This window comes from Colias croceus, chromosome 12 (assembly GCF_905220415.1).
Source record: "Colias croceus chromosome 12, ilColCroc2.1".
Classification (NCBI taxonomy): domain Eukaryota; kingdom Metazoa; phylum Arthropoda; class Insecta; order Lepidoptera; family Pieridae; genus Colias; species Colias croceus.
In genome coordinates this window covers 10,307,238-10,333,429 of record NC_059548.1, presented here as the reverse complement: position 1 = coordinate 10,333,429, position 26,192 = coordinate 10,307,238, and the positions used below count along the sequence as shown (strand labels likewise).

The 26,192-nt window shown below is 32.5% G+C and overlaps 1 protein-coding gene across 2 annotated transcripts in view; it reads right to left on the bottom strand.

Annotated features, from left to right (window-relative positions):
- Positions 1 to 14,212: 14,212 nt before the first annotated feature.
- The window catches only part of LOC123696452, a 46,927-nt gene continuing 34,947 nt past the window's right edge, over positions 14,213 to 26,192 (bottom strand). For both annotated transcript variants that reach the window (XM_045642612.1, XM_045642613.1), the window contains exons 5-6: positions 16,216 to 16,326; positions 14,213 to 15,801 (exon numbers count right to left, since the gene is read on the bottom strand). In XM_045642612.1, the coding sequence (XP_045498568.1) occupies positions 14,854 to 15,801; positions 16,216 to 16,326 (1,059 nt within the window). In that variant the 3' untranslated portion in view covers positions 14,213 to 14,853. The remainder of the gene's footprint in view (positions 15,802 to 16,215; positions 16,327 to 26,192) is intronic.

Below are 26,192 nucleotides of genomic sequence, written 5' to 3'. Positions count from 1 at the left end.
TTTTAACCCTCTTTTCCAATTCTTTACGACTTTAAAACGTCTAAAATTTTCCCAAAATATCAAACAAGCAAGTACTTATATGCTGCAATTATTTATACATCAGTATTCGTACATACCTTGATGCGTGTGTGTGTGTAGTGTGCGTGTGTGCGTGCCGGGTGAAATGTAACTTGTTCTAAGGAGACTTGACAGGTGTAGGGAACATTTTCTCGAAAAACTACCGAATTATATTGATTTACTGTGTACTAAAGGTTCTATAGGCCACGTAGCTCTTTAGCCTGGGTTGATTATCGTTAGGATAGATCTAACCGTGCATTTACATGAAACGAACATAGAGCTAGATCAAGAGCATTCTTTCGTGATCTTTTAGTGTAAACGAAAACTCGTATTCAGTGTTGTTCAGACTGAACATTTCAGTATTAGAACATTGCATAGAACCTTTTGAACTAAGAACAACGAAAGAATGCTCTACGCCTGTTTACACTTAAAGAAATATACATAGTGGGGTTAGAATGAGCATTTGCTCGTTTGATATTTGATTGCACCGTGACAAAGTAAAACGAAAGAAAAATCCCTAGAAATTCTCGCCTACGTCACACAAGAATACAAGTTGTCTGAAAGATATCGCTGTTTAGTGATAAGACAGCTGTTTGTAACAATTTATCCTAGATTAAGTCTTAATTTGCAATTAATCTAGAGCAATATGGTTTGAATAAATAAATTGTTAAGTTTATCTTTACACATCAAAATCAAATAACTATTTTTCTTTTATCATATAAATACTAGCTGTCCCGGCAAACGTTGTTCTAACTTACTCTTCATCACTTAGGGGTATGAAAAATAGATGTTAGCCGATTCTCAGACCTACCTGATATGCACACAAAATTTCATGAGAATCGGTCCAGCCGTTTTGGAGGAGAATGGTAACTAACATTGTGACAGGGGAATTTTATATATTAGAAGATAGATGTAGAGTGTAGACGTCTCTAAAGCTACGTCTTAATTAAGTCCCTAGGGGTACTCTCTAAAGGGCATTGTTTCTTACATTTTAAAACTTCCCATTTTTTGTACGCTTTATCTATTTTTATATGTAGCAGATTTATATGTAACAAGCTTTCCGCCCGCGGCTTTGCCCGTTTTGTCTAAAACCTTCAATCAAATTTATTAAATTATATACTAAAAACCTTCCCCTTGAATCACTCGTATCTATTAAAAAAACCGCATCCAATTCCGTTGCGTAGTTTTTAAGATAAGCATATATAGGGAGATAGGGGCAGAGAAAGCGAATTTGTTTTATACTATGTAGTGATTATCTGTCGTGCAATTAATTGATGAATTGAATCATTGAAACAGCAACTCTATAGAGATAGACACAGAGATTAAGATGATTGAAGTTGAATTTCTTCGATTTATCTATATCTATATCCAGTCCTATCAACATGCATTTTCATTTATTAGTCGTATTAATGTACAAATTTCAATTAAAGATTTCATGAATGTATAGGTACCTACACACGAATTTTCTTAATGATAGGTAGGTACTTAGTCTAAATACTAGAAAATAAAACTAAAACTCACAGCTTCCAGCAAATTGTTACTTCTTGTATGTGTTACTTGAATTAACATAAAGGTTTTTATCCCGGTAATTACACAGGATAGTTACGCATAGTTCCCGATGCGGGTTTTTCTTAGAAAACGCGGGCGAAGCCGCGGGTGTGAGCTAGTAGTGCATATTTTCAACTATATGTAAAGAAAATGTATTGAAAATAAATGAAACCAACCAAATGTTACCATGCACTGGCATAGAGTAATGTTACAGTAACAGGTCGTGCGCCATTTTAAAGTTTTTAGTGCATTCGAATTCGGCTACCTAGGCCGATGACCCCGCGGCATGTTCCGGGAAACAGGGCTATGTACCGAGGGACTACGGCTTCTAATCCCGTGCAAGGGCCCAAGGACACGCCAGCTGTGCACCCCGTTCTTAGAAATAGCCAAATTATTATTATTAGGTGCAGTCTTTTTGAAATAAATTTTAGGTGTAATTAGAAAATAGTGCATTTTTAATAATAATGTAAAGCGTGTACTTGTGTGTGTATTAGTAAGGTACCTTGATGAAATCAAATATTTGGAATTTTTGTATATTCTCTTACCATTTTCTCAGAACTGCCATATTATTATTACCTATGTGAGTTCGATGTCTCGTATTTCATAATTATAGGTACAAAATGTATTGATTATATACGTTAAACTTATTACATTTATAAAAAAGAGCGTGTGTGCCGCCGAGCACACGTGTCAGAAGTGAAACTTCTTTGGCAAGATTAAAAGATACCAAAATCGTTGCCTTACGTCTTCATGATCATGACGTGACGTTATTGCCATGACGCGATCTAGAAATTTTACTCTCAACACGCCTTAAGAAGTTTCACTACAAAATACAACTAACAATGTTTCCTAAAGCATAATAATTAATATAAAATAGGAAAAATAATTAAAAATAAACAACATCATCATCAGCTCATATTTGGTCCCACTGCTGGGACACGGGCCTCCTATGAGGGTTCAGGCCGTAATCCACCACGCTGGCTTAGTGCGGTTTCGTACTTGGTATAGTTTATTTCTTCAAACTTGGTTTTAAGGCATACCGGTTTCTTCACGTTTTCCTTTATCTAAACGAACTATAAAATGCAGTTCTTTCGTAGAGTCATCAGTCAGTTAAAATGGTAGAAAGAAACTTAATTATGATTTTAATCAATAAACAAGTTTATTATTGCTGCCTCATTTAATTTGAAACCTAAATTAACTTATAATTTGTGTAACTGTGCCAATGTTAACCCTTTATTAAGTTTAACATTGCATACATCGTTATCTTGATGAAACTGCATTTAAGAATGAAATGAATAAATATAAATTCAGTTACAATGTACTGTATTAACAAAGACTTAAAAAAGAGTAGCAATCGAGAATTTAGCGATTTGGATAGCTGGTAAGAGTTTAAAAATAATAATTATGAATACTTATAAAACATCACATTTCAATATAATTTTCATTTTCATGCAACTATTTTCTATAAAACTTATACTTGCACTGGGATCGAAACTTCTAAAGATGATATGGTTCTATCTACTATTCGTCTTATCTCCAAAACGCTGTATTATATTGATGACATTTTATGAGTCCCTGAAAAAATAAAAACTTTTAAACTATAAGGAATTAAAACACAATACACAAACTAAAATAAAAACCACACACTAAATAAATAACAACAACTTAAACAAAGGAGACCTAAAACCCTATCGCCATGAATTAACACAGATAAAACCCAACTTGTATATAACATAATCGAATTTGCGACCTTTTCGCATATTTGTCCGAGTGCCCGCAGCCCCCGGACCCTCAAAAATCCTTTAATTGAAAAGTTAGGTTAGGAAATGTATTATGTATTTATTTTTATTTTGTTTAGTAGGTACTAGCTGTTCGGTCCACCGGAAAGGTTAGGGATAAAAGTTAGGAAAGGCTTATTATCCCTACTATCCTAATATTATAAATACATATATAATATACTTATATTATAAATGCGAAAGTAACTGTCTGTCTATCTGTCTGCTACGCTTTCCCGCTAAAACCTCACAACCGATTTTGATGAAATTTGGCACAGACAATCTTTAGACCTTGAGAAAGAACGTAGGCTACCTTTTATCAAAAGACCACGTGGGCGAAGCCGCGGGCGGAAGCTAGTTTGAGAAGAAAAGTATTCCCGTGTTATCTAGGTTATAGGGTTGACATTTATTTCAATTATCGACTTTCTTTAAATACATGTTACTGTATCCGTGTGACTGTTTTTATGATTGTCCGTACCATAAAACTAACCAAGAAACCTTCAGGCATCCGCTCTTCTAAGTATGTGGTTTGCCAATAATGTAGCTTTTTACTGAAAGAATCGAAATTGTTACAGAAGTTAAATAGATTATTTTCTGCAAAGAAGTCTTAGCGCTACCGTACCGCGTGCTTTTTACCATTTTTAACCGACTTCAAAAAAGGAGGAGGTTCTCAATTCGAGCGTATATATTTTTTTTTATGTGCGTTCGCCGATAACATCACCGTTTATGAACGAATTTTGATATTTTTTTTTATTGGAAAGGAGATAGGTACTTCATCTTTGCCTACATGGTTTACTCAATGTTTACCTGTATTTGAATGGAAATACCTACTCTGATGATGATACCTGATGAATGTAAATGAAGCAAAAACGTCAAGCACTGTGACCTGGTAGGATAGGATACTGGACTGGAAGAAAGTTTGGATCTGAAATACATCTATAGATTGACAAACTCGTATTACCTCTGACAACAAAGCGGCTGATTGATCAAGATTTCAATATATTGATCATTAATCTACCTTTTTTTTTTTTTTTATAGTGGGGAAATCTTCCAAAGATACCCACGGCCCCCGGGGAAGGAGCCGTGGGTTATGTCGGATTCTTACCGACTAAAACCCCACTGTGTTCCGTCGAGCCGCTTTAATGAGGGGGCCGCGGGTATTTGTTAGAATTCTTCCGCAAATCATTAATCTACCTATAAATATTGAATTAACACCTACTACCTACTATTGAATTAAATTAGAATTAAATTAGAATAAGTTAAAATTAGGATTCTTTGCTTTACCGTTACTACATTATAAACTAACTAGACCACTTACTACTTAACTCACTTCAGAAAGGTGAAGACCATTTAATTTTAAGACATTATCTAACACCTCAGAGATTATTTTTCCCAGTTCCCACTCCTTCAGTTTAAATACTGTTATATTTCAGAAACCAAGGATTCTCTTTCCGATTTAAGTCACCAAAGGCACAGCCCGCGCCATCTATCAGGAGTAGCTAGAACTTTTGACAGCAAAATACATTATCAACGTATAATTGCATATTTTTATGGTATTAACACTTTTTCACAGCATAAAACCAAAATATTTCACCCAAGAGAGGGGAGTAATTAAATACATGTTTGATTTATAAAAATATGGTCAAAGCATATTGATCGCACAGATACTGTTGGGATAGGAAAAAACATTATTGGAGTGTGTAACGATGCCTCAGGGCGACATAGCTCTTTACATATCGGATCGGTATGTAATTGGTGTAAGTTATACGCTGTTATCGTAAAATAATCATATTAATGGTATTAAAAACACAATAAGGATAAAAAAGCTCGTCAAGCAAGTAAAACTCACACATTTATTCATTCAAGTAGACTTCCTTTTGAAGACTTTTTAATCGTTAAAATCCATTTTTTAATATATACCATCGGTTCAGAAAGCAATATCTACAAAGAAGAGCCGATAAGAATATCTGTAGCTACTCTTTCAGAATGGTATAGCTCTAGTTATAATAAGCGCCAGATTTAAGAAGTAAAAACATACTTCTTTAAATACACTATACAATACAATAATTCTTTAAACGTAAGAGGATAACAATATCGTATAATAATTGCCTACAATAATTCCTAAATTAATACCGATAAAGGTCATTAAAGAATGACCTCCTTGTCCGTTTGTTTCTCCATCTGCGAAGATTTTTATGAGTTTAAGGTGAAATATATTATACTAGCTGCTCCCCGCGGTTTTACCCCCGTGGCTTCGGTCCTGTTGGTCGTAGCGTGATGATATATAGCCTTCCTCGATAAATGAGCTTTCTAACACCGAAAGAATTTTTTAAATCGGACCAGTAGTTCTCGAGATTAGCGCGTTCAAACAAACAAACATACAAACAAACAAACTCTTCAGCTTTATAATATTAAGTATAGATAACTTTCTTTTACTTCTCTACTTTAGACTTTAATATCACCTATTCACTGAATTTAGCTGCAATAAAGTAAGTGAAGATGCTGTTTAAGTCGTAAATTTTTACTTATATGTATAAACATGAATGCTTTTATTGAATCCAATCCGCCGGTTATTATTATCACCTGAATCTCATCCCATTCCGAGCTTGTTTTTATTTATTATTTTGAATTATTTGGAACAAACAAAAATTTTTCATTGCCTTCGATCTTCAATCACTCCGATTTGAATATTCTTTAGCATTTTCAATTATCAGATAGTCCGGAAAAGCATACGAAAAAAAACCTTTATAATTATATATCTGCAAAAGTTTGTCACTTATACCACAGGTCAAACCTACCCCTATCTAAAATCGTTTTAGAAATAAAACGCGAGCTCCGGCCGGAATTAGAGGGTTTGCAGGGAACTAATAAATCGGCAAATAATTATGGGCTCTGACCCCGGCGTGTGTTTTGCGAGAATGATATACCCATTTGTAAGATAAATTATTATTATTATTATTATATAAGTACTGTATGTAGCTTATAACTAACTGTATTATTGTTTTATATATAGAAGGACTATAAAGAATGGCCAAATCCACTTAAATTACACACTATTTAATACACTCTGAATACTATTTACCGCGGTGAAGCCATAGGTCAAGGGACCTATGGAAATTTCCTAGAAGGCCACGCGGGCTTCGGGCGGAAGCTGCGGGCGCAAAGCTATATTTCCAGATAATTAAGAGCTAGCGCGCAAGAGCAACTTTTGTCTCCGCAACTATTTAGTCTCTACCATCAACTCTATGGGCTAACAAAAACATCTCCCGGGTGTTGCGTAGCTACGTGCGCGCATTTTCTTACTAGCCCATAGAGTTGATAGGAGAGACAAAATCGTTGCGGCGACAAAAGTTGCTCTTGTCCGCTAGCTCAGAGATTTTAATTCAAACGAAATTTAGTTCAGTAGATTAACTAGAAATCAGTAGAATAAAATTTAGGAACTCAGTAAACTACTGACTATTTCTTATTACAAGATGAGAAGAATAATTGATAAAGCAAATAAACGTTTATAAAAAGACATATTAACTATATGCAGTTCTTCTTCTTTTAGTTAATTTAATATTCATAATTTCTGTAATAAGTATTAAAATACAGAAATATATGTAATTTATGACAATACCTACAGTTACATTTTCTGAAAAAAGAACACTTAATTTTAATGTCTATAATAATCTGTGTACAAAACAAACGGCAAGTTTATTTTTTATATTAAAAACTTAACTTAACTAACCTAAAAAATAACTCTATCTGTTTATTCTAGTTAGTTATTATCTATTTTCCAAAACGTATACGAAAACTAAAACAAACAATGGTAAATTAAAATTGCAGTAATTAAAAACAACTACCCACCCACACACCTTCCGAAATCGATTTCTATAAAATCACGCATAGCTACATTTAATTATCAAAAGAAATTACGCAACTAAAAATCAGACCGAAAAGGGTATTATGATTTCTATTCGACTCTAAGCGTGCCTTTGGACATATTAAAATACCCCCGCACCCCCGTCATTTCGGTAGTTAGGAGAAAAAAGGGGAACCCCCACGTGGGGGTAAAAAATGCGTAGTTTTAGCTAATCTGCATGAGGGGTTTAAACTGGGTCGGGCTGTTTTAGGCTTTTTAACAAAAATGAGGGGTGTGGGGGTGGAATCGGATGTATTATGTGCGGAATCTATTTATGTGCTGAGTGACCACGCGTTTGGTAATGAGTAAGGATATGTGGGACTCGATTATTTTGATAACAGTTTTACTAGTGGAATTTTTATTATATTACCACAAAACAATTTAAACACAGTCTAACTTTAAACCAGGGATCTGTCACTTTAATAGTTGTCTATGTGAAATACGACAAAACCAGATTAAAGAGAACCCGCTCTTAAAGATAAGCCCTGTCTAAAGTTTTTTGTGGTAAGATAGTTATAGTCTATTGTGAAAACATATTATGATCTTATTTATTCTGCTATGTATTACAATTGTATGTGAAATAAGCACTAGATGGACTGATAGAGCTGTAATTGTGCATATAGATCATATGGAAATATATAGAGTTTTGAAAAAACAACAACAGAGTTATATTATATTGTATAAATCTTTCACTTTATAAAATAGCAACGCTCGCGCTACACTACACTGTTTTGTTTGTATATACCCATATCATATTAATATAATTATTCATTTTTTAGCATACTTTTTATTTTTATGACTTTTCTAATTTCAGCTCAATTAAAAAGTTATTACTAAATATTTCGCTTTTTTTACGCTTGGTTGCCTGGCAGAGATCACTGCTTAGTGATAAGGCCGCCAATTGTTCTACATCTTTCTAGTCCCATATATTTTCTTTTTATTATTTCTTGTTATTTAATGGTTATATTACAATAAAGTGTAATAAAATAAAATAATTAACAAAATACACATATCTATCAATTTATTCCCCATAAAAAAACAAACAATATCCCACAACATCAAACAACATGGCCACCTTCACCCCCGTTATATCGGTTACCATAGCAACGGGCCGATTACTGCATCTACTCGATTTTTCGCCGCTTTTTCCGTTGTAATCAAATGAGGTGACGCGTGGGGGCGACGCGTGTGCTCAATTATCCCTAGTGAATCAATAGCGGAGATGAGGGGTACATGTCACGCATTTTTATGTATAATGCGTATAATTGTCTGCTAGTTATGTCGGATTCGGGGTTTTAGCAAGGCTGGTCTAGTACAGATTGGTAGGTCTAGGTGTAGCGTAGGTACTTACTTACTTGTATGTGCTTAGCTGATAGTAGAAAAAGTTATCATTAATCGAATAGAGAATTTATTCTCTGTCATGTATAGTAGAGCCATTTTAATAGGCAACATTTGACAGTTCAACAAAATTCAACAACGTAACCTAGTAACGACGACATAGTATAACACTTGTATAACATGATATTTCGTTTTGTTAGAACTGAACATTTGCTTAACTTTTTTCAATTACGATTACATATTTATAATAATAATGACCGATACAAGTAATTTTAAGATTTCATTTTAATGATAAACCATCCTAAACATAATAAACAATTTCTGAATTGAAGAACCGACGTCGCTACAATTTTGTGTCAATAAACCTTTTTTCTTTTTAAATACTAGAGACGTTACTCTAAAAATCGAAATCTGACATCTAGAATCGAATGCATTGATTACTTGTGAATAAAAATCATCATAAATTAATAAATTCGATTGACAAATGTTTCAAATCCGTATCGATTAATACACTTTAATCGATGTTTTTAAGCAGGTTACCTCTCCTCGAAGATAAAATTGATAGACGTCAAATGTTGCCTATTAAATTGGCTCGACTTATAGATCCACTTGATAGGAATGATTATTATCTTATAACTGTTATTTTAAAATATTAATGTAATATTCATTGTTTCAACAATTATCATCATTATAAGCAACTTTTAACTATTATAGCATGAAGTACTTTGATCTACATCAATAATATAGGATTTTAACTCTTGTATTTGTAGTAATTTATTGAAAATAGAAGAAGATTAATTGTCTATTTGTTGTTATGTATTATATTATTATTTTGGTGTTTTGCTTGATCGTGACAAGTAGCTTAAATATAGAGCAGATAGCTATATTTTGGAAAAATATTAAACAATCCCAAAGTTATTAAGCTATTGCATAGCTTCTATCGCGGGCCTTGAGCGCGGGGACCGAATCCAGAAATTCCGTAACGAAAAAACCTCACGCTCCCCACTCCAGCGGGCACGGAGGTGTGGCTTGAAGGCATGCTATGCAATAGCTTTACCGCGTCAGTCCCCGAGTGCCACACGTCGTTTTTATTATCTATTTAAATAAAATAACCTGAGGGTGGGAAAGCAGGAGTCAACTACTCTTAATATGGGTATACCTAAAATAAATTTAGTTTTTTTTCGTCTATTTTGAAAATGTGGTAAATACATTTGCTCCTGCCACAGAATAATAACTAGTAGCTAGCTACTCCTGCCTTAAGAAAACGTGTTATTAAACATATTATTATATATTAAAACACGATGAGATATATTACTTATCATGTATATTTTTTTATTTACTAGCGGTCCGCCCCGACTTCGTCCGTGGTACATATTTCGCAATAAAAGGTAGCCTATGTTCTTTCTCAGGGTCTAAAGATTGTCTGCGCAAATCGGTTGAGAAGTTTAAGCGGGAAAGCGTAACAGACAGACAGACAGAGTTACTTTCGAATTTATAATATTAGTAGGGATAGTAGGGATTACCTAAATTACCTTTATAGTTTATACCTGTAAAACAACCATCTACAAAAACTTTTTGGAACTAAAACAGTGGTAAGTCTGTTCTGCGTTTTATATTTTTTTAATGTTTACTGCCACCACCCAAGAGATGGCGCTGTAATCAAAAGTAAATAAGGGTTCAATAATAAACAAAGGGTGAATTTAGACGTTGTAGTTAATTGAATATTAACGCCATCTATATACGTGAAATTATTTATTGTTTTTATTTAATTCTGTTAATTTGATGTGATTAATGTGCGTAAGATGGAACTGTAAAAAGTTGGTATTTTCTGCTATAAACATTTAAAATTTGTTATTTTCTATAAATAGATTTATTAACCCAATATTTTTCTTGTAAGGACACAGGGATTCTACATTCCGGCTTTGATGTCTGTCTTCACGAACTAGAGTATTTTTTGTTAAACATTTTACTCTTATCCCGTAACCTTTCGATTACAGCTACTGTAACAACTGAACTATTTTTTTAAACTGTGGTCATACCAACAAACTTTAAGAGTTTAATCTTCATTTAAAAGATTTAGCTTTTGGATTGATTAAATGTGGCCATGGAAACTTCATATATTTATTAGATGAAAATAAAACTCCAACTTCAATAGCGAATAACTATTTATTTATAAAATTAAATATAAACTAATTTATGCAAATAAAATACTTAACGGAATTAAATAACTAGTAGTCTTTTATAATTTTATACGATTTGTGAGACAGAGAAGCAAAGATTTTAGACATTATCACTATCACTACATAGTACCTATAAATCAAAGTCGCTTTCTCTTTAACTGTCCCTTTGTATGCTTAAATCTTTAAAACTACGCAACGGATTTTGATGCGGTTTTTTTTTAATAGATAGAGTGATTCAAGAGGAAGGTTTAAGTATATAATTTATTAGGTTTTAGACAAAGCGGACGAAGCCGCGGGCGGTAAGCTAGTTCCATATTAAAATAGGGTAAATAACGTAACTAACCTAAGTGCCCGTATTACCTATACGGTCACTTAGGTCTTTATAGGCCTCTACTATCGAGAAGTCTAAGGGCGACAAATTTTAGTTTTCTTTTCGTGTGAATATAGTACAATTTTAATATAATATTTATTGTTTTAATATTTAAACTTATATATATTATCTTAATATATATAAATCTCGTGTCACAATGTTTGTCCTCAATGGACTCCTAAACCACTTAACCGATTATAATAAAATTCGCACACCATGTGCAGTTCGATCGAACTTGAGAGATAGGATAGTTTAAACATGTAGGTACCACGGGCGAAGCCGGGGCGGACCGCTAGTAGGTATATAGGAACTAGATTTCCGCTAGTGGCTTTGCCTGTGTTTTCAAAGAAAACCCAGCATAGTTCCCGTTCCTGTGGGATTTCCGGAATTTTCAATGGTGATAAAAAATATTCAAATATGTATATTGTAATTACTTTAAAAATTAAAAAAAAAACAATTTCAAAAAGAAGAAAAATGAAAAGATTGCAAATACCTTCTCAGATCTACAATAAATATACAATTTTATATGCACGTTAGGGTTTTTTTCATATAGTTTTTTTTATATTATTATTATCGCTTCGCTGTCCACAAATAATTAATTATTTACACTTGAACTGTATATAACACGAGATAAAATTCAAATTTGCTTGGCACATGATTCGATCAAACAGGACGGCACTAAATAAATAATTTTTGAACTCTATTTCACAATCTGCTAATAATAGAAGCTTTATAAACACAAATAATGAAACATAATATTATAGTTTTCATTTAAGACGCTGACATTAAATTTTGTTTTTCAATTTACGCCTGTACAGTGTACACCGACGCATTCGCGTGCGGCAGCGAAACAACGAAAAATCTGTCAGTAGTGTGGCAGGATTTCGATATGATTTGTCTCACTCTAGCACATAGATAGATGAAATAGTTGCGTCCTTGTCGATATTGTTTCGCAAGGAACTGCGAAATGGCCATTACACAGACGCATTGCGAAAAAGTTGCGAAAACATTGCTGTTTACTAACGTTCCGCAGATATTTCGCTACGCAGCTGCAGTAGTTTCGCAGAAATTCGCTGCCACACGCGAATGCGTAGGTGTACTAACGGCGTTATACCGACAGAAAATAAAATAAGGAACAAAAATATAGTTAAACATTTAATTTCAAAACAACATTTTATTTGTGAAATGACATGCAATTTTTCACACTCAATAGACTCCAATGACAGTCATAATATGTAAAAAATTATTAGTATAATTGAAATATAGAAAACGGCTCAACTCGTCGAAGTCAAATTATTGAAACTGTTCACTTTATACATACAAATAATTTTATATACAAGTTAATAATACTAATATCAGCGTCTTCACAACAGCAAGTTATATTGACAATTTATAATAAATAGCCATTTAATGGATACATTTTTTCTGTTTCTTTTTTGAATATATTGTAAATGTAATCTACAACTATGCGTCCTTTATAAATTTTTGGATAAAATAAAAAAGTATGTACAATACAGAAAACTAAATTTATTATAAACTAGATATATTTTTATACTGAAATATTGGTGTTTTTTCAGTATATATATATTATACTGAACTTACTTGTAAAATTATAATTGTCAGTATTTAGGCTGGTTGCAGAGCTTGACCGACCGTCAGTGCGTACCGTCGGTCCTGACGATACGCATCAACAATTGTATGATTATGACACTAATGCGCATGACAATACGCGTGCGTATGGTCGGTCTAGCTATGAACGGTTTTATGAATTTCCATACATATGACATGGTCGGTCAAGCTCTGCAATCGGCCTTATTCGTGGAAAATACAATAATTTGCTAAAAAATGCGCTCCTAAATTGACTTTTCATCATACAAAAAACACAACAGTAAAAATTCACATATTTTGTGTAAACATTTTCTCATATTACCTATATCATATAGATATTAAAAACTTGACTGTCATTATTTTTATCGAAAAGATCTTACAAAAAATCGAGTTTTCAATCGATACCAACCAAGAACGTGTCATGCACTTACAAGTGTCATGATAAAATCATTAAAAATGCAAATTGCGACCATAAAGCGGATCGTAGCAACCATTATAATAATCGTAATTGTTAAAAAAATATACATACTTAAACGTTTTATTTTTTTGAAAAAAAAAACTTCTTTAGGCGCGTTGAGAGCATTTAAAGGTCGCATCATGGTAATACCGTCACGTCATGGAGTACGGCAATTTTGATGACTTTGAATCTGGCCAAAGAAGTTTCACTTGTACTCGGCACACACGCTCTTTTTATCTTAAAGCGAATTGTCGAAAGGAATTGTAGTTTTTTTTATTTAATTTAGAAATTAAAGACATAAATAAAAAAACATACATAAAAACATTAAAATCTATATACATTTTTTATCGTGTTTTTTTTCCTTTATGTAAGCTAAAAATTCCATTTTTTTTGCTTAAATCACAAAAATAAGTCATAATTTTTATTTTGCAATGATTTTTTTGCCAAAAATATTTTATGCATTTAATTTCTTATTGAATTTTTAGTTAATCATATTTTAAAAAGGCATAAAATCTAATTGGCACAATTACTATACAGATAATGATTTTTTATTTACAATAACGTTACTACTAACATAATTAACAAAGTTTTGGTCTACTCTTTGTTCAAATAAATCAATGCGAATAAAAAAAAACATTTTTTTTAATTAAAAGTAGCCATTTATATTACTTATATGAAAAGTTGAGCAAAAATGAGAATTTGTTTTTTTTTCGTTCAATCTTTTTAATCTTGAATCGATACAAAATAACTAAAAATAGAAACTATATGCTCTTAGCTGGTCAATAACAAAATAATGATCCTCCTTCCCCTAATAGAACGAGTTAATTCAACATTTATTCATTAAAAAAATTCACTTACAATAAAATTTCTGTGCCTCGCTTCCAAAACGTCTTTTATTCCATTGCAAAAAAAAATTATTAAATTTCCTCTTTTAAATTATTTTTTAATACTTTAACCCTAACTGGTAACATAAGTACCGAAAAAATCGAAAGAGATTCGTTTTAATACAAAAAGAGAGAAATCTATAAAAATTATCATTATTGTATCACATCTTAATTCTAAATTTGATATTCTATCGATGATTTAATACTAGACGTATTCAGTTAAATATCTAGAATTAGAAGATCTATTGAATTTTTGATTTAAGGAAGTTTTAAAAGTATTAGTAACAAAAATTAGTAAAATAGTTCTAATGTAGACTAGTACTAATCATCGACTTGTTTAGATAAAGTAACAATTGAACTACATTAGAATCTATGAAATAGCAATTTTAAACGTGAACGAAAACGAAAATTAACGTTAACTATTATCTAGGAAATAGACTCTAAATAGTAGATGAAATAGAAAAAAATAAAACACAAGAACCTTTTATTTTAGATGTTTATAATAGCTTAAAAACTTTACAAAAAGTTCTGGTTGTTCATTATGTTCTAACATTTCAAATCGAAATTATTTATAAAAACATCCTCAACGAAAGAAAAAGCGAAACCATTTGCAAAGTCTTTAATTTCAATGAAATATATACACAACAGTATGATAAGTTTAAAAAACAATTTAAAGATTAGTTATAACCACCACAGAAGCGAAAACGTCCAGCGTATTTACATAATTTAAAATTAACTAGTATTATCTGATTTAGTTTCACTCTCTTCAGTAATAGTTATCATTGGGGGACTATCAAAACCGCTTTCCCCTGGCGACATTTCATTATTAAATTTCTCAAATTTCGGTGATCCAGCTTGTATTACTTCTTTAACAGATTCGTACACATCTGTTCTTATTGCTGGTAATCTTTTCCCTTTAGAATCTTTATGATTATCTTCTATAATCGTTTCCATCATTTTCGTTCCATCATTTGGAACATCGGGTCTACTAAACGTCTTCAATGGACTTTCAAATTTATCAACAATGGGTATAGCTACTCCATTCTCAAGTTTCCTTTCTTTTTGATCGTGTATCTTTTGTAAACTGACTTCTCTAGCTTGAACATCGGATAGTAAGGGACCATCTGAAGACCCTTCGATACAATAACCTGGTCCTTGTAGAATATCATTGCTTATAATAGAGTCTTGTTTGAAAATGGCCGCTGTTACAACAGGTTTATCGGGATCTGTAGGTGTTTTTCCAATTAACGGTTCTTGAGAATTATCGTGAATTAGAGCATCTGCTGTATCTTCTTTATTAACGTCGTAGCCAGCATATATGGGGTATCCAAATGGTCCTTGTTCATAACCCACTTGACTGCCATACGAATAGCTAACGTTATGAGAACCAATAGACGACATGCTTAGGTCTGATATAGATAGACCAGTACTAGATAAGGCCAAGGCTTGTCTTTCAAACTTTTCACTGCTTCGTTCGCTGTCTTCTTCAATAATACGTTTGTCTAGTTCTTCTGGTACGCGGTGAATTAGAGCTTGGTTGGTGGAAATTTGGGGGTCGTGGGGAGGGGAATTGTGAATTTTATTGGGCCTATAAGCAGCGGATTGTTGGACTTCCACGACGAAGATACCGTCGTTGTCTGGGGAGTATTTCATTTTCGTTTCTCGACCGTTCATTATATCCTGGAAATTAAACGGTAAGAAATTAATAGAATGGTACTTACTGATTAAAATAAACGTAAGTATATGTATAAATATGAGGAAAATGACTTCGAGAAAATGAACTAAGTTTTCCTTAATGGGTAATTATTTTAAGAAACTTTCTATTATGGCATAATCTCGCTACAGTACACGTTCATGACTACTTACAATTTGAGTATTGATCTTAATAACTCAGGCCCCGGAACCACAATAGAAAATCTATTGTGTCGTGGACCGATCGGGCCACTTGGGGCTCAATGGGTTAAATTTTGAAAAATTTTGATATTTGTATAATTTTACTTTTTCACGTTACCATAATATATATACAACTCAAATACATAAACATATATACTATTAATTAGTTTCATGTCACATAGATAAAATATTTAAACTTACACTTCTTTCTTCAGTTTCCACAATGAGGTGGTTGTTTTTCAGCGTCATGGTGAAGACAGAGCCGTTGGCTGGTGGTGACTCCCCGTCCGTACCACCATCGTCTGATTTGAGCTGAAATAAGAAAAATTAAGTATAAGAAATGTATTTCTACCTGACCCGAGACGTCCTGTAAAATGCGCAAATTCAATAATTGTTTAGAGCGTTAATGTCCTAGAATCTGATTATAGCCGGAATTTGTGTCTACGTTAGTAAGTGTAAATATTTAAGAATATAATAATAAAATTTTAGTAAAAAAATGTGTATTTTTTTGCAACGAATTATTTGAAATTGCTCTAAATACGGCTTCTAAATGAACAATGAACAGTAGTACAATATACATTATCGTAATACAGTGCTCGCGCTCATTAACGGCCGGTACTACCTATATTACTTGCTCTGTGGCATGTCTGTGGCCGGTACGCGTTGAGGGGGAGTAACGCTCTTCAGTTTGCTATGTCTGATATTTTTCTTTCTCTATACTAATATATAAGCTGAAGAGTTTGTTTGTTTGAACTCGCTAATCTCGGGAACTACTGGTCCGATTTGAAAAATTCTTTCGGTGTTAGAAAGCTCATTTATCGAGGAAGGCTATATATCATCACGTTACGACCAACAGGAGAGGAGCCACGCGGGTGAAACCGCGGAGCACAGCTAGTTAGAAATAAATGGCCAAAAAAGGCTTTTCTACAAACACAACAAATAGAATAACTCGATATTCGTTACTCTATACACACCATAATGGTTGACCGTAGCTAGATGAAATAATTATAGTCTAGATAGAGACATAATTACTTATTACTCGTTTAAATTCTAGCACAACAACCTATCAGGAAGCGAAAGAATTTTACATATTTGTTCGTCTGTTGAAGATATCGCCTGGACAAACACATAAAATATTTTGTTTACACCAAAGTTATTGCACATTAAAAACCAGTCATTTTGGATCAAATTTGCGTGGGCCAGGGTGAATGATATATCAATACGAATCATTAGTATTATACAAACGGTATAGTCAGTTTGTGGTTGACACTGTGACCTTTGCAATTGCAATGTTCAAACATATTTACGTCAATACTAATATTATACAGAGGATTTTTTGTTTGTAACAAATTAAAAACTACAAAGTCGATTTAAGAATAAAATACCATTAGAAAGCTCTCATCTCTACCGAGAAACAGGATTTTTTTTTTAATTCTTTCGCGTATCATAATATATTCCATAATAAAGATTTAGTTTCAGAACTGCTAGCAAAAAAAAAAATAAAGCTTGAAGTTTCTAGAAACTAGTTTCGTGAAAATACTGTTTCCGAGAAGCCATATTACTGTTAATTTTATTTTAGTTCTGTTCTAGATGATAAATGCTATGTATCCTATCCAAATAGCATTTATCTCTATGCCATGTGACGACCAATAAGAATGCAGTATTCGTGAATGATGTTGTAGATGACGCTATAAAATCGAAGTAGCCGAGACAGAACGTGAAAATTACAAAAAATACTTAGGCACAAACAATATAATACGGATAAACTATAATATAGAAGTTAATATTTCTATATAATATCTTTATCTGCAGTTTTTATTAAGTAATTCCAAAATAATACAAAATATTTTTAGGCTACATTTCATTTACATTGCGCTGCTATTGCTAACTAAATCAATTCAGAAAGGTTAGTTTTAAAAATAAAAAGAATGTTACTAAAATAAACTATACGTTAGATGAAACGTGATATGGAAATTTCTGAAAAGCAACGCAACGTCGCACGCAATTCCATCGAAAAAAGAACACAAAAATCTTCAAAATCACGTGATAAACATTCATAATATTAGGTATATTATATCCGAAAGCCAACAAAATACTTAGGTGTTAAAACCTAGCTCCTAACTTGGGTTCAACGACCGGTCGTTGCCGCGACGCGCGGAGCCGAAAATTTTTCGCGAGCGCTTGCATCGTGCACTTTTTAGATGCACCTACTTCGTACGGACTATCTAACGGCTGGACAGTGGAAACTGTGGAGACGCTGTTGGATTTTTTTTTTAAGTTGTACTTATTTTTTTTTATAATGCTGTAATGTTTGCTTCTTTTACTTTGATACAGATGTAGATGTGCTGTTTCTTTTTTTTATTTATAAGATATATGGTTTATTGTGTATTTATTATATTTCATAACGTGAACACTCAACAAACTCAAAAAGAACCGTAAAATAAATAGACTGAACTGAAGATACTACTATTAGATAGACTACATCCAATATTTTTTTGTTTCCAATCCAGTTGTTTTTGAGTAGTTAGATTGTAAGTTTCCATTTTTATTAATTGCGTATACCTAAATTATAATTTACATGAATTTATGAAAGGACGAAAACGATGCAGTAATAACACATTTATTTATGACACATCGTGCATAGAGAATATAATTTTAATTCAAATTTAAAAAGCAATCTACCAATAGCGACTCCACGGAACTCTTGTCCCCAACGCATTCATCTCTCAGTGCGTTGCACTATACGAGCCAGTTTGACTAGATTTTTGGCAGTCGGCCTGCGCAGGAGTCCCGCACCCCGCACCCCGCACCCCGCGCCCCTGCGACACCCCCCGCATTCTTTTATGAGGTTTTGATGACTTAGGCATCTTTTTGTGTTAGCTTTTTCGATGTTGCTCTTTTTGCACGGTTTTTAATTATGGTATAGTTGCGTGCTCTGGTTTTGCTTATGGTTAGAAAGTCTGTCTCGCTAAAATATCTCGGAATGTATTCTATTTTTCTAGTCTATAAAAGATTATAATATGCATAAAAAATAATTGTATTTTTTTTCTCTTACTCTCTAAGAGACCAGAAAATGTTTCATTTAACTCTAATTATTATCAACCATCACCGATATACATTTGAAATTTTATGTGTATCTGAAAACATTTATTTGCTTTTCTGTACAGTACTTATCCAGTACAAATTTCAAAAACAAATCAACAATTGATATTTTCTCGTCTGTCTGTGTATTATTTTTCAGCTAATTGGCTTAACTAACATTTTATTTGCAGAAAGTTTACCTATATGAACAAAAAAGTCCATACAAGATATTATGTGTTCTTAAGGTAAGTATTTATTTCGAGTAGCTTACAATAAAATGTTTTTAGATTATAATTTATAATATGTTTCCTTATACGATCTTTTTAAGATTGATTCTTCGTTAATAGAAATTTACGACTTATTTATTTATTCTTAATGGTCTAATAAAATGAAAAGAAAGACGAAATAATAAATCAAATTGTTCTAAGGGCAGCCTTATCCATTCTCTACCTATTCTCAGATCTACACGACTCGAAAAATTTCATGAAAATCGCTATAGCCGTTTCCGAGGAGTTTAGTCACAAACATTGTAAATAATTTCATTATATAGATATAACGTTAACCAATATATGACACGAATTTTAACGCAATTATAATATTAATTTAAATTCATAATTCATTATCGAGTTATGTCAGGCGAGATTATGAGAAATCGATACGACAACTTGTAGTAACTTTCACGAGTTACAAATTAAACGTATACGAACATAATTAATCTTGTTATTTTACCCATACTAATGTTGTGGATGTGAAAGTTGTGACTAAACTGCTGAACCGATTTTGGTGAAATTTTTAAGGATGTGGTTGGAAGGAGAAACACATATGGGATCAAAAAATGATGGAAGAAAGGTTCGTGGAATAAATAAAGGTTGATGAAGATCTTTTAAAATTAATAACTATTCCAATCCTACTAATATTATAATATTTTGTTACTCTTTCACGAAAATAAGTACTATAAAATAAGTACTGAACCGCTTACAATGAAATTTGGATTATATCTGAAGACCCAAAATAAGATCTCTTTATCCCAGAAATCCCACAGGAACGGGACTATGCTGGTTTTTCTTTGAAAATTCAGGCAAAGCCGCGGGAGAAATCTAGATGTGTATAGTCTTCTACACCACACGCGTTATCTCTTATATTTCTATACTAGCTTATCGCCCGCGGCTTCGCTCCGCTTTGTCTCAAACCTAATAAATTATACACTAAAACCTTCCTTTTGAATCACTCTATGTATTAAAAAAAACCGCATCAAAATCCGTTCCGTAGTTTTAAAGATTTAAGCATACAAAGGGACATAGGGACAGAAAAAGCGACTATGTTTATACTATGTAGTGATTTGTCCTTAATAAAAATAATTTCAAACTAAGTACTTATTTGTCTCATTTTATCTTTCAACAGTCAGTGTTGCCGGTTATTTAATTTCAAATCGATACATTACAGTTTCCTTTCTGATTAAGATATATTTGTTGGGACGCAAACCCGTTCCACGAGGCAGCCCTCGGGCGATGTAGCGATGGTAAATAAATTAGGACACCGTTATTGTAAATATTTTATTTATAAAGAATAACAATTAAATTAGCTTGCAGACGTTATGAAAAGTTTTTCAGGGTTTTAGATAAGCTTTTAATATATTACAACGAAGTTCCTTATCGCGCGTTGTGAAAGGGGGCTAGATGGAAAAAAATATTACGAAAAGTTGTCACGACACTTTTTGCTAGAGTTGTATGGCGTGCGCGTGGTTCTCTGTCTGTCTCTCTCTAACTTAACACTTCGTTCCATCCGGATGTCCCTTGACATCGCTCAAGTTTTTTATTTTTATACGATTACTTCTAGATACCTCCAGATGTCATACAATGTACATAACATTTTTATGAACTCGACATCAAATGTCGAGTTCATAAATGTCTCTACAATTGTTACGAAAAACGAAAGCAACAAAAAATTATAACACTTATCGCAATATGCATGTTGGTTAATTATTATTATATCTTGAGGCATATAACACTTTCGTATTTCCCATTATCATATTAATTATATTGAATTTGTACCTCTAAATAAATAAAAAATGTTTCATTTCTTCTGATCTTTTTTTGCTGACGGTACCAGCATTCCTCAGCCCTTGGATTATCTCGCCGCACCCGGAAGATGCCATACTTTCTTATTTTTTCTTAGCAATTTGATTTTTTATCGTTAACTATAATGTCTCAAATAAATAACCGTATAGCCTTTCCCTTTTGACATAAATTTAAAATCTAAGAAAATAGGTAAAGTTACTTTTTTAGACCTTTTTGATCTTGAAGCAGGAATAAAAGATTCGTCTTTCGCTCGAACGTTTGATAAAAATATTCTTTATCTAGGAGACCTTCTAGTAGGTATAAATAAATACATCTCTGTCATGTTGAATTTTATTTCATAACTAGCTTTCCACCCGCAGCTTCGCCCGCGCAGTCAAAGAAAAACCCGCATAGTTCCCGTTCCCGTGAGATTGCCGGGATAAAACCTATCCTATTTCCGGGGTAAAAAGTAGCCTATGTCCTTTCTCGGGTATCAAAATATCTTTTTTGGTTCAGTAGTTAAGGCGTGCTTGAGTAACAGACAGACAGAGTTACTTACGCATTTATAATATTAGTATGGATCTTTAGAAGTAAAGATAAGTACCAAACTTTTAACTGACCGATATTAAAATAATAATTAACCAAATGGGGGGACAGGCGTTTTGTAGTGACAAAACGAGCTAGTACGTAGCTAGTGAGCTACAAATATAACTACTGAAATTAAAATATATATATATAAGGACTCTCTCCCCTACAAATGCCAACAAATGCCATTATTAGATAAGTATGAGCTAAGATTTTTACTTAGGGCTACTTATTCGTCGAATAACGTACTAAACTACCATTTCAAAAATGTATTCTTTGGCCGTATTTGACAGTTTACGGGTGATATTTTAATATTATCGTGTAATACTTTATTGGGCGGATAAGTTTTAACTATGGATTGAAAAATTGGCCCTTAGCTGATTTTAGTTCTCATGCAAGCTCATGTCATAAATAAAAAGCCATACTTGCATGCCTTACGCAACATGACGATGAAATAATGACAAGCAATCAAAGTGAATTATGCCAAATCACTGGAAACTGCGCTTTACGGTGAAAGCTTGTAAATGAGGACATGCTTGATTCATTTGTCCAGGATTCGAAGCCATGCCATGTCTTATAGCAGTATTATATCGAGTGGTAACTTAGGAAGGTGATGGCTAGATAACATATACCGGGTATAATCGTTATGTAAGGTATATATAATGTAAGGTACATACAATCATAAAAACATGCCTAAATGTATGGGAGTGTTTGATGTAAAAATTTTAAACATTTCCCGTTTTATTTAAAAAAAAATTACTATTGTCTTTTTACTCATTAGGTCTTTACCTAATATTAAGCTTTCTCTATTAGTTTAAAGTTTTTTGATATCTGCAATAGTTACGCCTGCTGCTGTTATTGCCTGTGCACACTTAACGATTATGTAACCGACTCATTTGGACTGGATTTTGCCCCAAAAAGGATCATACTTTGTACACCAAGTATCGGTGACAATACAAAAATCTTAAAGCGTGTTTAAAGTTTTTCAATTTATTACATTCATACAAATAATAAACCTGTAGTGTAGAACGTCTGTTGCCTGGATGGCTTGAAGCAAAAAAGACTACATGGATTTTGATGAAACTCTTTCATGTTATTAAGCCGCGATTGATCAGTATATTACAAAATTTAGTTTTAAATTATTATACTTATGTTTCATCCACAATTCAGTGTAAGAAAAACTGTAAACCATTGAAGTTATTACAGAGTAAATTTTAAGTTTTTAATTCTCTTCTATATAAACTACAGTGAGCAATAACAAGTTTTTTTTCTGTAACGTTCCAGTTAGTTTTAAAGCTTATTCAAATCTTTTTGTAATGAACAAAAATTGTTCCTTAAATAAAAAGTTTCGTTTGTAAATTTGTTTGTTGATTACTTATAACTTTTAATAGAGTGAATTCATGAAAGTAAAAGATTCTAAATTAATTCAAAGTTTTAGGAGAATTCAATTAACTGAAAACGTGATATATTTTTATAAATGTTCTATAACGTATTTAGTATAGCATAAATAGATATATTATATACCTACTAGCTGCGCATTGCTCCGCTCCTGTTGGTCTTAGCGTGATGATATATAGCCTATAACTTTCCTCGATAAATGGGCTATCCAACACCGAAAGAATTTTCAAATTTGACCAGTAGTTCTTGAGATTAGCGCGTACAAACAAACAAACTCGTCAGCTTAATAATATTAGTATAGATTTACTGTAAAGAATATCCCTGAAAGAACAGTATTAATGAATAAAACACGCAACTAAGAAATACTTAATATTAGAAACATGAGCTACATAGATTTTCAACAATATTATCATAACGTGTGATCGAATTTTCCCGGATTTTCCTGAATGTAGCCAAGGTGATCAGTTACTATTGACATAACTTAGTATACTTAGTATAAGATTTTCACCAATTTATTTAGAGAAATCGACTAAATATACATCCGTTTGCACAGTCATACCTTTCGACTTGCAAACCAGACCTACCGTTACTTCAAAACAAAGAAGCTGCTGTTTAAGGGAATTCCAAACAATATTATATTTCAATTTCAATTTTGTAGCAAATTTGTTTAATTGTTTGGATTTTATTGTATAGTTTCAGAAACTGAAAAAATCGACCTATTTCTTTAATTATTATTTATTACCTACAAGGACATGTAGAATTAATTCCATAAGTTGTCGCTACCGTTGCAATTGCATTTATGAAATTTATTTTTCATGTAGTTCATTTTCAAGTATTTTATTTCAAAAACATAGCTCAATTTATCAAAATTAAATTTCCTTTTAAAAATAATTAAGCACAACTTGAAACATCACCCATTGCCTGCTTAAGAACTGTTTAATTTTTATTAAAATTTATATATGAATGCCCATGAAATCCCCTTTTCAATCGGCATGCTCGGTTATTTGGTTTACCAATTACAGTCCGATTTAGTTAATATTTTGCTTATTGAGACGTTCAAATATTAAAAATGTTTCATTTTCGGTTATCGCTATGAACACACTAAAAAACTCTTAAAATTAATGTAAATGTATAATATAAACTCGTTCAATAAAAACGAAAGATTTTAGTGTTTGTAAACCTGTTACTCAAAAACTACTGAAATTATTTCGAAATACGTAAAACCGTAAAAAGCTACGCTAGTCTACTGATTCCTTACAGCTAGCGCGCAAGAGCAATGTATGGGCTAGTAAGAAAGTGCGCGCACGTAGCGACGCAACTTCCTATAGAGTTGATGGGAGAGACAAAATAGTTGCGGAGACAAAAGTTGCTCTTGCACGCTGCCTCTTATCTCGTATTGACAACTCGGGTAGAGCCGGAAAATTGACTAGTGGGAATGATAAAGTGAAAAGTCATTCTTATTTATAATAATTAGTATATTATCTACCCCTAAAATATATATTTAGTATGTGTCAAGGCGACAAATAATTAACACAACCTACAATGTGTTGAAAAGTGTATGATAACGATTCATATAATTATATTACATTTTTAATAAAATTTATTAATCTTTTTAGTTTTTTCTAAATTTCATACATGTATAAATTTTTTAAGCGACATCTTTACCGAGCAACATCAGCCATACTGTTTTGTTATCACGGGTCAACACAAGCAGAACCCGGATGTATGGCTAGTCTTATAAACAAGTGCATTTCTGTGAGAGTTGTATACGCAATTATAACAATTACACAATTTTGTAAATGTTTTGTGAATCATTAAAATCTCTCTAATTATCATTTCATGCTTCACAATGTTTTTCTTAAATTACTTATAAAGAATTTTCCATGGATTTAAAATGCATCATTTTATATATTACTAGCTAACCGCCCGCGGCTTCGCCCGCTTTGTCTAAAACCTAATAAATTATGTAGTAAAACCTTCCTCTTGAATCAATCTATCTATTAAAAAATCCGCATCAACATCCGTTGCGTAGTTTTAAAGATTGAAGCATACAAAAGGACATAGGGACAAAGAAAGCGACTTTGTTTTATACTATGTAGTGATTTTCACTAGACTTATTTGGTTTGTGTTATGATCGATGAAATAGTTTTCATAAATTATAATAACATTTTTTTATAATTCGTACCCTTCTGTAGCGTTCGTATATTAAAATAGTTGAGACCGAAGACCCTAAACTATTCAGATAATAAGAAAGGTAACATTATTTCGAAAACCTCAATATCCATTTCATAAGATAATTAGTTTAAGAATGGTGTAATTATCACAACTAATTAGAATTACGACTGTATTAAATTTTAAGAGTTAAAAATTACCTATACCTAGAAGCTATAAACAATAATAAGCTTAAGTATATCAAAAAACACGTAATATTTATACTGGTACTACCTAGCTCTCCACCCACAGCTTCGCCCGCGCAGTCAAAGAAAACCCGCATAGTTCCCGTTCCCGTAGGATTTCCGGTATAAAACCTATCCTATTTCCCGGGTTAAAAAGTAGCCTATGTCCTTTCTCGGGTATCAAAATATCTCTATACAAAATTTCATGCAAATTGGTTCAGTATTTAAGGCGTGATTGAGTAACAGACAGAGTTATTTTCGCATTTATAATATTCGTATGGGATATTATGAATATGAAAGTTCGGCTATTTTGATGGACATAATATGAATGATTGTTATTCAATCACGCCAATATTACTAACCGAATTTTGAACATAGGTAGCAGACAGCAGTGTAGTTTTTGTACCAGAATAACACATCATAAGCAATGTAGAAGCTAGCTTTTGTGTGTTTTTTATCAGCAAGTGCAAGCACACCTATAATTGGTCTCTAATACTCTTCTTTTGAACACATAAATGTTACTCAGCTAACTATAACCCGACCAAACCACATAGGAACACCACCACGAACATAAAAGTCTTAAACCTATCCATAAATAGCGGTTCCAAAAATGCCCTATAGGTACCTAAGTGCGCTTTCGAAACCGGCCCGAGCACGCACA